The sequence below is a fragment of the Ictidomys tridecemlineatus genome, chromosome 4 (assembly GCF_052094955.1).
Source record: "Ictidomys tridecemlineatus isolate mIctTri1 chromosome 4, mIctTri1.hap1, whole genome shotgun sequence".
Classification (NCBI taxonomy): domain Eukaryota; kingdom Metazoa; phylum Chordata; class Mammalia; order Rodentia; family Sciuridae; genus Ictidomys; species Ictidomys tridecemlineatus.
Genome location: NC_135480.1, coordinates 56,777,952 through 56,792,464, shown reverse-complemented (window position 1 = coordinate 56,792,464; position 14,513 = coordinate 56,777,952). Strand labels below are relative to the sequence as shown.

At 45.6% G+C, this 14,513-nt stretch overlaps 1 protein-coding gene across 1 annotated transcript in view; it reads left to right on the top strand.

Moving 5' to 3' along the window:
- Window positions 1-13,457, top strand: part of Dnhd1 (dynein heavy chain domain 1) — an 86,857-nt gene extending 73,400 nt beyond the window's left edge. Inside the window, exons 28-42 of the mRNA XM_078044919.1 lie at window positions 3,435-3,584; window positions 3,822-4,004; window positions 4,116-4,547; window positions 4,698-5,169; window positions 7,477-7,785; window positions 8,013-8,165; window positions 8,351-8,529; window positions 8,659-9,624; window positions 9,822-10,008; window positions 10,219-10,341; window positions 10,426-10,627; window positions 11,470-11,561; window positions 11,719-11,868; window positions 12,087-12,889; window positions 13,070-13,457. Coding sequence (XP_077901045.1) covers window positions 3,435-3,584; window positions 3,822-4,004; window positions 4,116-4,547; window positions 4,698-5,169; window positions 7,477-7,785; window positions 8,013-8,165; window positions 8,351-8,529; window positions 8,659-9,624; window positions 9,822-10,008; window positions 10,219-10,341; window positions 10,426-10,627; window positions 11,470-11,561; window positions 11,719-11,868; window positions 12,087-12,889; window positions 13,070-13,420 — 4,752 coding nt within the window. The 3' untranslated portion in view covers window positions 13,421-13,457. The remainder of the gene's footprint in view (window positions 1-3,434; window positions 3,585-3,821; window positions 4,005-4,115; window positions 4,548-4,697; window positions 5,170-7,476; window positions 7,786-8,012; window positions 8,166-8,350; window positions 8,530-8,658; window positions 9,625-9,821; window positions 10,009-10,218; window positions 10,342-10,425; window positions 10,628-11,469; window positions 11,562-11,718; window positions 11,869-12,086; window positions 12,890-13,069) is intronic.
- Window positions 13,458-14,513: the final 1,056 nt, after the last annotated feature.

The following is a 14,513-nucleotide window of genomic DNA, read 5'->3' as shown; positions in this document are numbered from 1 at the left end:
ATGAGGGTAGGTAGTAGGGGAAAATTTACAACATATCAAAGAAACAAGCATATTTAAATATTACACTGTACATCAATATCCTAAATATCCTTACTCACCCTCTACTGGGCGTTTCTCGGTGACCAACTTTTCTATATCACGCCCATCTCCCAACACCTGTACCACATATTATTCACTTAATTTTTCTTTCAAAGTTCCCTGAATACATTTTTTCATGGAATAGAGATTTTTTTCTAGTCCAAACCCCAAATCTTTTCATTTGTTATATAGAACAATCATCTTCTTCCAGCAAATCTGAATAAAACTGGTGGGTCACCAAACCTTATATGGGCAAACTTTGCAGTTAAAGGTATTTTCCCAAACAAAAGAAGTCTTGTTTTGTTTTTAATAAGAGGTATTTTGAAATAACACTTTTCTTCCTACTACGGCATAAGACCTTGAAAAGGTTCAGGGACCACTACAGAGAAGTGAAATAGTGCCCGACTCACAACTGAGTAATCTAATTGGCTTTCAGGCCTTAAAAATCCTAATGCATGGCTCCATATGGCTCTTCCATATGGGTGCCCTCCAAATATCACTTGGGGTTGCACAGCTCGAGAGGCCTGGCTTATATTGTGTCTACCTACATAGTTTCCATAATGCTCTATGAAACTGTGCCACCTGGTATTCTCAAGGTACTGGAATCCTCTTACTATCCACTAGCTAGGATGCCTAGCTTAGATTACACATAAAGATTTATCCAAGTTGTAAAAGAAAGAAAAGAAAGGAAGGGACAAGAGACTACTTCCCCATATTTCCCAAATTCCAGTTTCTTTCTTGTCCTGGGTCCTACTTTTTCCCAAGATGATTCATACTAGGAATTATTATTTTGGTTTAAGAGTACAGGCATTCCTTGATCATCTACATCAGACCACAACACAAGAAGCCCCATATCTAGATAAAAGATATTCATAGTCTCAGGGATCATTCAGAATCAGATGCCTTGGTGTTTTAGTCAGGATTTTTTTTTTGTTCTGTAACTAAAAGATCTGACTATAACAATTGTAGAGGAAGAAAAGTTTAAAATGGTGGTTCACGGTTTCAGAGGTCTTAGTCCACAGAAGACCAGCTCCATTCCTCAGGGCTCTAGGTAAGGCAGAACATCATGGTGGAAGAGTATGGCAGAGAGAAGCAGCTCACATGTTGATCAGGAAGCAAAGAGAGAGGTCTCTGCTTGCCAGATACAAATATATACCCCAAAGCCATGCCCCCACTTTTTCCAGCCACACCCCACCTGCTTCCAGTACCACTCAGTTAATCCCATCAGGGATCAATTCAGAAATCAGGTTAAGGCTCTCATAATCCCATCATTTCTCCTCCAAACCTTGCATTGTTCCATACATGAGCCTTTTGGGGACACCTCACATCCACACCATAACACTTGGTGATTCACTCAACAGCCACAATAGTGTGTAATTTTTCTAATATTCCACATCCTAGGAAATACCCCCACTAGGCACCTAATCATTTAAGCCAAATCCCAGGAGTCATTCTGTGATCTTCCATTTCTTTCTCATCTCATATTCAATTGGCTCATTTGTTCATTACTATATTCAACAAAATTAATCAAAACCTATAATCATTTTGTCTAGGCACTTACTAATATTTACGTATATTTATGTCTACATTTAGATTGATACACAGGTAGACAGACAGATGATAGGTTCCTTGCCACAAGGAATCCAAGATGGCTATTGTTTTTCCATTTTCTGATGAGAAAACAGAGATCCAAAGAGGCTAGAGAAGCTTCCTTAAACTTATAATATCATGATGAGGATTAAATGAGATTTTGCATGTAAAGCCTTTAGAAAGGCTGTCATATAGTCATGACTTAATATGTTTGTTATTATTAATATTAGGTCAGATTGCCTCCTAATAAGAGGAGATAAGACACTGCCCTTGACTTCATGGTGTCTACAGTTTTCCAGAAATATAGATTCATCAAGGAAATATCCAAACAGTATGGTATGACAAAGTCCAGAGGGGGCTGATGTAGTAAGAATTCTAGAGAAAACAGTGTGGTGATATACCTGTAATCCCAGCAACTCAAGAGACTGAGGTAGGAGGATCACAAGTTTAAGACTAGCCTCAGGAACTTAACAAGGCCCTAAACAACTTAGCAAGACCCTATTTAAAAAAACAAACAAACAACAACAACAAAAAACTCTTTTAAAAAAGGGCTAGGGGTGTGGCTTAGGTTCAATCTCTAGTACAAAAAAAAAAAAGAAAGAAAGAAAGAAAGAAAGTACAGTGCCCCCAGAATGGTACTAATGTTGAAGCTTAAAGGCTAGATAAGATTTGGCCATATGTAGAGAGAGGTGGGAAGGAAAAATGTTCCAGGCTAAAGTAACAGCTTGTGTAAAACCCTAGAGGCAAGAGAACATATGCCATTTTGGAGGACCTGAAAATTGGAGTGGCTGGAGAGTAGTATGTTGGGAGAGTTAAAAAGATGAGATTGGAAAAATGAGTAGGTCAAGGTGGTCAAGGTGGCATTGTCAATCAAACAAAGGGAGAGGACACCCCTCATAGGAAGGGACATTTCAGAGGGAGGGGGACGTGTGTTAAAGAACATTATGATGATGAGATTCAGTTTTTAGAAAACCAGTCAGGCTGCAGTGTGGGGAATGAAATAGGGGAGAGAAATAAAAGACCATTCAGGAATTTTGTGCAGGTCAGGAGAGAGATCCTGAATGTGAGTGATGGATGTTTGGGATGGAAATGGACATGAGAGAAATGTTGGAGGTGTAATTGTAAAAGACCTCAAAGAGCCTGGGTTTAGGAGAATAGAGGTAACATCAGAATTCTTCCTTGAGAAATCTGAGCATATTTTGCCACAGTTCTCTGAGAACAAGAATGCAAGGAGAGGTAAGATTGCAGAAGAGCTGAGGCATAACCAATACATTCATTTTGGGCGCATGAGGAATCTGAGGGGCCTGTAAAACATCCAAGGAGAGGTTTCCACTATGAAGATGGGTACACAGTGTAGGGCTTGGCAGTAATATAGCTAAAGAGGAATTTGACAGTATTTAGAATATAATAGAAGCCATGAAATTAGGGATTTAGGAAGAATTTGTCTAAAAGAAAGATCTATCTTCTGTGACAACTGCTGCTAAGGGGTCAAATAAGATAAATAGCATAGCATAATAGTTACATGCTCAGACTTTAGAATCAGATTTTCTTAGCCTGTATGGTAAACAAGTTGCAAGGAAAGCAACTACCTACAGGGGGCTGCATTATCAGATGCCAAGCAGTAAGTGACAGACCAAGAGCTCAGACTCATTCTGTGCCTACTCAGAGTTCAGTTTTGTTATCCTACCATGCCCATGGGGTCTCCCCCTGGCATGTTCCCACACAGCCCAGAATCTGGAGCTACAGGGCCTGATCTCTGTTCACAGAGCCTCATCAAATTTCGGCAGCAGCTAGAGCAAAGCAAGCTCCTGTACAAGCGGCAGATAGCAGAGTGTCGTCATCAGGAGCACCTAATTGAGAACCTAGCCAAGCAGCGAGATTCCCTGCAGTCTCAGTATCAGGCTTTCCTGGAGAAGGTATGTTTTTCCTGCCATGTGCCCTCTACTTGTCTTTGCTTGGGAGAGGATAGCCCCTAACAGGATGCTCAGTGGAAGGGTTGGGGAGACTCATGATGGAGTCTCCAGGGGGAAGGGGGCAAAGGTTATCTTGGGGAGTGCCCTTCATGAGAACTCCTAGGAGAAAATTAAAAAACATCTTGAAAGGGAAGCTCATCTCTCAGAAGCTCGCTTCAGCAGGCACCTCTCCTCATGTAGATGGGCAAGGCATTTCTGGGTCCTCTGAGTCAGCTGCAGGTGGCTGACTTTGAGGAGATAAGGAGCTATCGAGCACCACCAGAATCTGTAGTCCGGGTGACTGATGCATTGTGTGAACTGTTCCACCATGAAACAGGCTGGACCAATGCCAAGCAACTTTTATGCACTGAAGATTTCTATCAGGTAGGGATAATGAAGGAACAGACGGGAGATAGACTTGGCAGGGATAGACTTTTGGGTCAAGGTCCAGAGCATCCATGTCTTCCCCTCTACCCTGAACACACTTCCTCCTAGGAGCTGGTATTCTTCCCCAAGGAGAAGATGAAAGACTCAGAGCTGATAAAATTAGAACAAACTCTGAAGGATCCAGGCATGAGTGATGCAGCTCTGAGGGCAGTAAGCATACCCACAGCAAACCTGGCGATCTGGCTCCGGGCTGTTCTACGTTATGGACTGGCACAGCGCCGGGGTGTGCCCACGGGCCTGCTGCTGAGGCAGGTGGAGGCAACACTGGCTCGGGAGCAGGCCCGCTTAGGCCAATTCCAGTTTCAAGCCCAGGACATGCTGGAGAATATTTTGGCCCTGACTAAGAAGATAGAGGATGCCCAGATTTCCCACAGCCATGTGGTACAGACTCTCAATCAGGCACAATGTGGCCAGTATCACAAATGGCCCATAAAGTCTACACTGCTCACACCCATGAACAACTGGTGTGCACAGCTCCAGGTAACCAACCCTCTCCCATATGTCTTCTTCCTTGTTCATTTCACACCCTGCCACCCTATGCCCTAACTGCTTCCTGCCCCACCTTCCTTGCTTTCCTCCATACCTCTCCTCGCTTGGCCTAAACACCCTCTGGTCTTCCCTTCACGCCAGAAGTTGAGGGGACATTGCAAGACTATGTTTGGAGATGCCCTCCTGTGTTCTGCTGCCATCACCTATTTAGGTCCCTTCCCACCTCTCCGTCGCCAAGAGCTACTGGACAAGTGGCTGGCTCTGTGTAGGGGCTATCAGGAGACCCTGGGTCCAGATGATGTGGCACAGGCACTGAAGCAGAAGCAGAAATCTGTCATCATGCCTCAAAAAAAACCCCTATTGCCCACATGCTCTCCCTTCAGTATTCTGTCACTGCTAAGCTGTGAATCTGAACAGTATCAGTGGGACCGAGACCTGAAGCCCCAGGCAAAGTCAGCCCGCTTGGCAGGCCTGCTTCTGGGGAGTTCCACTCACTACTATAGTTGCCGTTGGCCTCTGCTGCTTGACCCCAGCAATGAGGCACTCATCTGGTTGAACCCACTACCTCTGGAAGATAAAAGATGCTTGGCACAAGCCCCCACTGAGCACAGAGGTAAGGCAGAGACAATAATACATGCTTCTGGGATATCTGAACTGCCCAACCCTCTGAGCCTTATGTTATCTTCCCTTGCTAGAATATCCCAGATTTTATCAGCCTATGCTATATATATTTTTTTGGTTCATATTGCAATGAAGACCAATTCATGGTCTTCCACTTCTCAGGTTTCTTTGGCACTATTAGAAACCTTGCCCTCACCCCAGAGTTTTAGTACTCAGATTTGTTCAAAAATTCTAGAAGAACATTTTTATTGATTCTGTTTAGATTAGGAATCACATCTGGGTGGGGTGTTGGAAGGAAAATTTGCTAGAAGGAAGAGGGGATGTTTTATCTCCCAGAAAATGGAGTTGGTGTGCTGCATTAGTGAGGAAAAAATATGTGAACTCTTGGAAAAAGGTTCTTTAAAGATGTCATGAGGGCTGGGGCTGGGGCTCAGTGGTAGAGCACTTGCCTAGCATGTGTGAGGCCCTGGGTTCAATCCTCAGCACCACATAAAAATAAATACAATAAAGGTACTGTGTTCAACTACAACTAAAAAATAAAATGAAAAAAAAGATGTCATCAACTTCTGAACCTTGAAATAATATCACCCTGCTCTTTATATGAGTGGGCTCTAAATCCCATGACAAGCATCTTATAAAATACAGAAAAAAAGATATACACAAAAGAGAAGTCCATGTGAAAAGGGAGACCAAGATTGGAGCTTTTTGGCCACTAGCTAAGGAGAGTCTGGAACCACCAGAGGATGGAAAAAGGCAAAGAAGGCTCCTCTTTAGAACCTTGGCAGAAGTATATCCTGCTGAAACCTTGATTGCAGACTTCTGGTTTTCACAACCATGAGAAAACTAGTTTCTGTTGTTTAAGCTACCAAGTTTGTGGTAATTTGTTACTGTAGTCCTGGAAACTAATACACAATATATCATGCAAGGTATCATCTGTCCTTCCAAGTATCATGTCAGAGTTGCTGCTGATTTTCAGAAATATGAAGAGCCAAATGTGATAGGCAGAATTTTGATCTCTGTGACCTTTGTCTTTTGATGTTATTTCCAGGATTATGTTATGTTACATAAAAAAGAGTTTGAAGAGTTGATTAAAATTACTAATCATTTGGCATTAAGATAGAGATATTATCCCAGATTATCTAGATGAGCCCAGTATAATCAAATGAGGCCTTCAGAGCAGAAAGGAAGAAAGAAAACAGTCAGATTTGAAACACAAGAAGGATTCAATGAACTGTTGCTAGCTCAAAGATAGTGGGGGCTACAGGGCAAGTGTGAGAAATTAGAATAGTGTGTGAAAGAATAGGTAGGCATGGGGCATGTATCTGAAGTTTCAGCTACTTGAGAGATTGAGGCAGGAGGATCACTTGAACCTAAGAGTTCAAAACCATCCTGGGCAACACAGCAAGATCCCATCTCAAAACAAACAAATAAACAAACAAACAAACAAATAAAAAACAGCCTAGAAAAGGACCTCAAGCTCCAGATGAGATGGGAAGCCCCATCTGACACTTTGATTTTAGCCCAGTGTAGCCCTGTGCAGAAAATCCAGCCATGCTGTGGGTTAATGGGTTGAATAGGTGAGACTGCTCACCTATAGAAGGGTAGAGAATAAACTGGTGTTATTTCAAGCTGCTAATTTTGTGGTAATCTGTTAGCAATAAAAAAAAATGAATGCACTGAACTATAGATCTGGCAAAGAGAATCAGTTTGGCCCAGGAATTATCTGGGCAGCATAGCAAGGGGTCAAGGGAGTTGGGAATGGTTGTTGATTAGCCAACTATCTGTGTTTACCACACCACCCATGATTTAGCTAATTCCACAGTTTACAGACTTTCACTTACAAGTTACTACTTCCAGGTACTGATTTCCAAATTAGTGAGGATTCTTTAAGTTGTTAGTACCAGAATTATCTCAAGTTAAAAAAAGCAGGGAGCAGGGGAGGCACTGACTCTTCTAACCAACCTATAGAAAGGGCAGAAATGGAGCCAATTTCAGAGATGACTAATTCCCTCCCTTAATTTTAAAGTAATAATAATAATAAGCAACATTTATCGAGCACTTACTAGGCACCTGCCTAGGTGTTTTCTATGTGTCATTGTATTTAATCTTCATGGTAATCCTATGAGGTCATCACTAATATCAATTCCATTTTGTTGATGAGGAAACTGAGTCACAGAGCTTAAACAGCTTTCCTAAAGTGTCTTACTTCCCTCATGGAATGGAGTCCTTGGATGAATAGTGCTCCACCAGAGTCCAAATCCTCCTCTCAGAAATGTTTCTGTGCATCTTTCTGTCACAGGGAAGAGTCTAATGACAAGTCAAGAGAGACAGAATAAAAATGAGGATGTAGAAGAAGATAATGATTGTGACGAGAGGAATAAGGCTAAAGAACAAACCGAAGAGCAGAAGGCAGAAGAAAGTAAAAATGAGGAACAGGAGAAAGAGCAAGAGCAAGGGGAGAAAGAAGAAGAAGAGAAAAAGAACAAGGCAGAGAAACACGAGTCCAGCCTAGCCTCAGAAACTCAGTCTTCACCTCGTCTCTGCTTTAATGTGCTCTCAGGTGCTAACCCAGAGTTGGGTCCTCAGCTTTTGGAGGCAGCTGCCAGTGGTAAGAACTGATGCCCACCCACCATTACCCCCTCTTGTCCTCCCCTGATTCTGTGACCCCATATACCTCTCACATCTCAGTCTGACTTCAGTTCCCATCCTTCATCCCATTATGTTGAAAAATCTCAAAGGAACCCTATTTGTTGGAGGATAGCTGCTCAGGGTCAGCTCTTGTGGGTACCATGGGTGCTGGCATTGTGGGTGGGTTGTCCTTGCTTCCCCTCACAGGCCTGCCTGTGCTTCTGACCAACATGGAGCTGGGCCTATGGTGCCAAGAACTACAATGGCTGCTTCAGCGGGAGAAGCTGAGTCTACCCAAGGTGCAGCCTGGCTTCTGTCTCTATCTGAGCACTACCCTCCCACTCTGTGCTTTGGAAAAAGGTGAGACCCAGAGGGCACATTGCTAGCACAGTTTTGTGGGCACACTAGGATCCCAGGACCAGTATTTAGAGGGCTTGACTCAACCTGAGCAGGCTCAGAATGTAGTAAGGAGCCACACCCCTTGTCTGCCCCCTCCTTGGCTCTGCCAAGGGTGAGGGTTTAAGCACATTCCATGTGACTCCAAGTGCTAGGTTATGAACTGCTAAAGGGGCTGAATGTCCTGGATTTGTCCCTGAACATGGAAATACTAGAAGAACAGATGCTGCATGAAATCTTGTGCAGGGAGCATCCTGAGCTTGAGACCCGCTGGCAGGACATAAAAATCAGAGCCCTGGATGCCTGTGAAGATGTGGAGGCTGCTGAGGTGCCTGGGGATCCAGTCTGTGGGATAGGATAAGCACTGGAAGGGCCTGGGTGTAGAGGTGGAGATGAATGTAGATATTTGGGGACTGTGGGAAAGGGCCAGATCCACCTAACAAATTACTATATACAGGAGCGGTTGCTGACGATGATGCTGATGCAGAAACAAACCCCTCAGAAACCAGCTAAGTTTCTGCGGGATATGGTGAGGTCCCAGGCAGAGATATGTCAACTGCGTGCTCATTGTGAGGAGCTAGAAGGACAAAAACTGAAGGAGATGGAATTGTGGGTATCCTACCAGCATGTAGTTAGACATGGAATGGCCTTAGTGAATGCCCTAAGCCCACTGCAGAACTTGTTCCCATTTTTCCGGATGAAACCAAAGGACTGGCTGGTGGTCACAAAGAAAGCTCTAGACAGCATGAAGCCACATGATATAAAGCAAGGGGAGGACCTGGCCAGCCATCTACTGCAGATAAAAATACACCTGACCCACCAGCTGCTGGGCAGCACTGTGGCTTCACTAGGCCTGACCCAAGTACCCTTGGTGGGTACCTTGGGTGCTTTGGCTCTGCTGCATGTGACAAGGAAGGCATCAAAGCTAGAAAGCTTGGCACTCTGGCCTGGACTGGCAACCTCTGCCAGCACTGAATACAGTAAGCCAGACCCAGGTGTGGTTCGGCCAGCCTGGCTAGGGCCAAGAGCCTGGCAAGAATGTGGGATGTTGGAGCTGCTGCCTCCATTTGTTGGGCTGCGTGCATCCCTAGCAGGCCACTCTGATATTTGGCAGGAATACCTGTCGCTATCATCCACAGTGCTGGGTCCTGCACCTGGGCTAGGTCCTGAGCCACTCAGCCTCATCCAGAAGCTGATCCTGTGGCGTGTGCTGCGACCTGACTGTCTGGCAGGTGCTTTGGCAGACTTCACCACCAGTCTCCTGGGGAGGCCCCTGGATGAAAATCTGGCTGCTCACACCATGCCCCTTGAACAGAGTCAGGCTACTCAGCCCATACTGATCTTATTGCCTTCGACTGGCCACCCCACAGCCATCCTGCATCCTCTGACTGTCATCCAGAAATTGGCTGCTGAGCATGAACAGGTTTGGACCTAGTCTTTTGGTCACAGAGTGACTGGGCCTCTGGGGGCTGGGAGAAGGTGTGGATGCCCTCTCTCAGCATTCTCATGGATCTTTCTATATTACTGAGGTACTTTTTGGATCATTGTGGTATTACTTTGAGTCTCTTGGGTTGCCTTGGGATTGCTTTGAGTCATTCTTCTGTCTCTATTTATCTCCAGGGGCAGAAACACCTGCAAGTGATAGCCCTGGGCTCTGAAGTTTGGGACCCAGTCTCAATTGTGGTCAACACTCTATGCCAAGCCATGTTGGAGGGGTACTGGCTGGTGCTGGATAACTGTCATCTGGTGCCCCACTGGCCAAGAGAGCTGATCCAACTCTTGCTGCAGCTGATAGGCAGAGCCAAAGGTGAGTTTGTTGCCTAGAAATGGCTTTCAGGACCACACCCTAACTTGGGCTACAACTTGAACTCTCAAGTTCACTGTCAAATTTCCTAGGTCCAGGCCTGTGCTCTTAGCCATGTGTCTGACTCCTGATTCCTCAGTCTCTAATCTGATCCCTAGACTTGTGTCTGACCCAATACCTAATGACTGATCTCAATCCCTTGTCTAACTCTAGTAGTTTCAGAGATGGAATTGAAACTGCTTTCAACCCAACCTGAAAGAAGGAATGTGGTTACTGTCCACCAAGATTTCCGTCTTTGGCTTATTGTTTCTGCAGAGGCAACTGCTTCCTTGCCAGGTAAGGAGTATCCCCCAACGGTCTCAAATTAGAAAGGGGAGGGCAATTCTGCTGTGCTGACTCAGCACTCTTCTTCCTCTCCAGCTGTGCTGACTCAACACTGCATGCCTGTTTTCTGGGACCAATCCCTGGAATTGGGCCGCATCTTGATTGACAGTATGGAGTTAGCACAGCAAGGACTCTACATGCAACCTTTTGACCAGGCACTATCTCTGCTCCTCCTACATGGCCTCCTGCTACACCGACAGCTCTATGGAATGAAGTTGCAGGCACACAGGGGGCTCTGGTGAGGAACTCACTTATGCTGTTGAGTCAGTCACTCAGAAAACACTGAGTATCTTCTTCACACTAGGTTGAGTAAAACTAATTCATCTTCCAAAGAATGAAGGAAAGAGGAATTCTAGGAAGGCTTCTCTGAGGACTTTTAGGATCTCACTTTAAATTGAATCTTAAAAGTTGAGGCAAATCAGAGCCTTTCTGAACAGAGGGAACTAAGTTCAACAGAAAGTGATTTCAGTATAGTTGAGGTTAACCTGCTGGGTATTGAGTAGGGAGAGGCCAGGCTCATCACAAAGGACCTTTAAGACCATAGCAAAGGGATCTGATGTTATCCTAAGAATAGTGAGAAGCCACTGAAGGTATTAAAGTAGAAGAAAGAATGTGATCATGTTTGTCTGTTGGAAAGACCACTGGTTGCAGTGTGGAAAGTGGAACAGAGGAGGTGGTATTAGAAGCAAACAGAATAGTTTGGGGAGGTTCTACTAGTCTCCAGGGAAAAAATCATAGTAAGGTTTGTAGGGACTAGGGTGGTAGTCACAGTAGAAATAGAGAATAAATTGAGGATGAGGAAGAAGGAGTCAGGAATGAATTCCAGATTTCTGACTTAGACAGTTGGGCAGCTGGTGATACCTCACACTGGGATATATGATAGAAATGAGAAACACGTTTCATGAGGGAATATGATGACTTTGGTTGAAAGCAAGTTGTATTCAACATGCCAAGTGATAATGACTAGTAAACCCTCATGAGCCTGGAGCTCAGAAGATAAGTTTAGGCAGGAAAAAAGACTTGAGGCTCTGAAGCATATTGGTGATATTTGAAATCTGACTTCCTGTTCCCCTCCTTCAGGAGTCAAGTGACTCTGATAAAGGCCCTTAAGACCCAAGAGCAGTTGTGGACCAGTCTCAGCAATCCCAGTACTGCCATGCAGGAGCTCACTGGTGAGACCCTTCCTGTCCTCCATGCAGCCATCTGCCACCAGGAGAGCCTGGAAAAGGGTGGGGGTGGGAGTTTTGAGACTGGGACCTAATTTACAACTTTGGTTTGGGGAAGGGTTGTGGGAACTGGAAGGGCTGGAACTAAGGGTTCCATTTTCAGCTTCAGTTTTCTATGGGGGACCTGTGAGGGACACTAAGGACAGAGAGGTCTTAATTAGCCTCACAGAAGCCTGCCTGAGCTTCAGCAGCAAGAGTTGGGTCCAACCACACACACCTCAGTATCTGCTGGCCACTGTGATGCCCAGCTCAGGTAAGCTCCAGTCAATAAATATCTGTTTGGGGGCCAGAAATAGTGCAGTGAAATGCCATCCCCACAGGAATGTGGATGGTGGTGCCAGGAGATACACAAAGGGGCAAAATTCACATAGTTATAGGGATGATAGCATAAGGGATCAAAGGAAGGCCTACTTCCTTGGGAGTGGGGTGTGGAGTCCGTCTTATTCCTTACCCCTCACTTCTATCTCCAAGAACTAGAGAAGCTAGATGCTATTGCAGAGTGCAAGGCCCAGATGCATCTACTGCTCATACCGTCGGACCCTCGGATCTCTGGACTAAGTGAGGGCCCCCAGGCATGGTTGGTACGCCGCAAGAGTCATGCTATCCTGAGGGCCCTGCAGCATAGTTTACCCTGGTGGGTTCCTAACACTCAAGGATGCCCTTGGCGTGCAGAAAGGCGGTTGCTTCAACGCCTAGTACAAGCCAAACGCAGGCTGGAGTCATTGCAAGCCTTACTGACCGACCACACTGGTCTAGGGAAGTCTCCCCTAAGGGCAGTGCTGGGGCCAAAGGCTCGGCCTCCAGTGGAAGGCTTCCTAGAGAATGAAGTGATGGAACTGAGTCAACTGGTGGGCATTTTACAAAATGACCTTGACTGCCTATTGGGGCAGCTAAAGGGCAAACCCCCTTGCACCTCCTACCGCTGTGCTGCGGTGGCCCAAGCTCTCTGGACTGGCCACCTACCCCAACCTTGGCGACCCCATGCACCCGCTGGTCAGCAGCCACCCTGGCAATGGCTGCGACAGCAGTCACGTCGTGGACAGCAATTAATTCGCTACCTGGATGCAGGCAGAGTTGCAGACGCAGACACTAGAGTACCAGGGCGCATCTTTCATCTGTCAGCCTTTAGCCACCCACGCCGCCTGCTGCTGGCACTGCGTTGGGAGGCTGTCCTGCAGCAGCAGGTGCCCAGCTCGAATCTTTCTGGCAGCCAAGGCCCCAGTCATCTCTCACGTAAACGTCAGAAGCTGAACAACAATCCTCTGTGCCTCCGGGTACCTTAGCATCCCTTCAGTTCCCCATTCCGTCCCCTTAAAGTCCCTGATTATACCCCATCCTGTTGGTAATCTTTCCCCTCAGTAACCCTAATCATCTCTCCAATCTCACTTTACTATGACACAGCCCCCCACCCTGTTATCTTTCTAGTCTGCCTAACCAGCTCTTGGCACCCCCAGGTGGAGAATGGCCCAAATCCCAAGGTTCCACAGACAGGCCTACTACTGATTGGGCTACAGCTCCTGCATGCCGAGTGGGACCCAATAGATGGGGCTCTGCAGGACAGTTCTTCCAGCCAGCCCAGCCTTCTGCCTCCTGTCAGCGTCACTGCACAGGCTGGGTACATTGATGACCTGCCAGTCCCAGCTGGCCTGGCTGTGTACTCCTGCCCTGTGTACATGGCCGGGCCCCTTGGTTCCACTAAGCTACACAGCAGGAACATCCTGATGCACCTGCCCTTACCCACGAAACTCAGCCTTGCTACCTGTATCCAACGGAGAGTCCATGTGTGCAGCCCACCCTTGACTTGAGCCCTCCACCAAAATAAAGCTACAGTGATTACATGAATGATTTCTAGGACTTGGAAAGATAGTGATGTATACACAGAAGGTAAAATGTTACACACTGAGAGAAAAATACAGTGTGTACAATTGAAGCTATGGAGGAGGCATTGTGTGGCAATAGGGGAGAGGAGAGTGGTGGGCACACTCTGAAGAGAGGGGCCAGGTGATAGCCATGTATCTGAGGAGTTAGACAAATCTGGCAACTGCTAACACACAGAACCCTTGTCTGGGTAGCTCTCTGCTGTGGTCTCAGCTAAATTCCCAAGGGATATTTTTGAAGGGAGAATATTAAAACTCAAAATCCTTTTTAAAGGCATTTAGTGGTATTATTGGAAATGTCCCAGTCCTACCCTACCATCCACACCACATCACCCACAAAGGATTCTCTGAGTGAATCATACACATGAAAAACAAAAGCCAAATAAAATACAAGACCCTATGTTCATTTAACAATTATTTATTGAGCACTCTTTCATATCAAGTATTGTTCTGGGTGCAGATGAGGTGGTTCTATTGTAAGGGCAACAGGCAATAAAAGGTAAACATATAAACAAGAACAAAAAAATTTTTTTGCAGTACTGGGGGTTGAACCCAGGGGCACTCTACCACTGAGCCACATCCCCAGGCTTGTTTATTTTTATTTTTTTGGTACTAGGAATGGAATCCTGGGGTACTTAACTGTGGAGCCCATATCTCCAGCTCTTTTTAATATTTTATTTAGAGATAGGGTCTCACTAAGTTGCTTAAGGCCTTGCTAAGTTGCTGAGGCTAGCTTTGAACTTGCAATCCTCCTGCCTCAGCCTCCCAAACCACTGGGATTAATGGTGTGTACCACCACACCTGGCTCCCAGCCTTTTTTGAGTCAAGGTTTCTCTAAATAGCCCCAACTTGCCTTGAACTTGTTAGCCTCCTGAGTTACTGGAATTACAGTTATGTGTCCCCATGCCCAGCATATAAAGAAAACCAAATAGGTTGATGTGCTATAGAATGACTAGAAGGGAGTAGTTAATATAGTTTGAGTGGACAGAACAGGTTCCTGAATATTTGAGCATGAGCTACT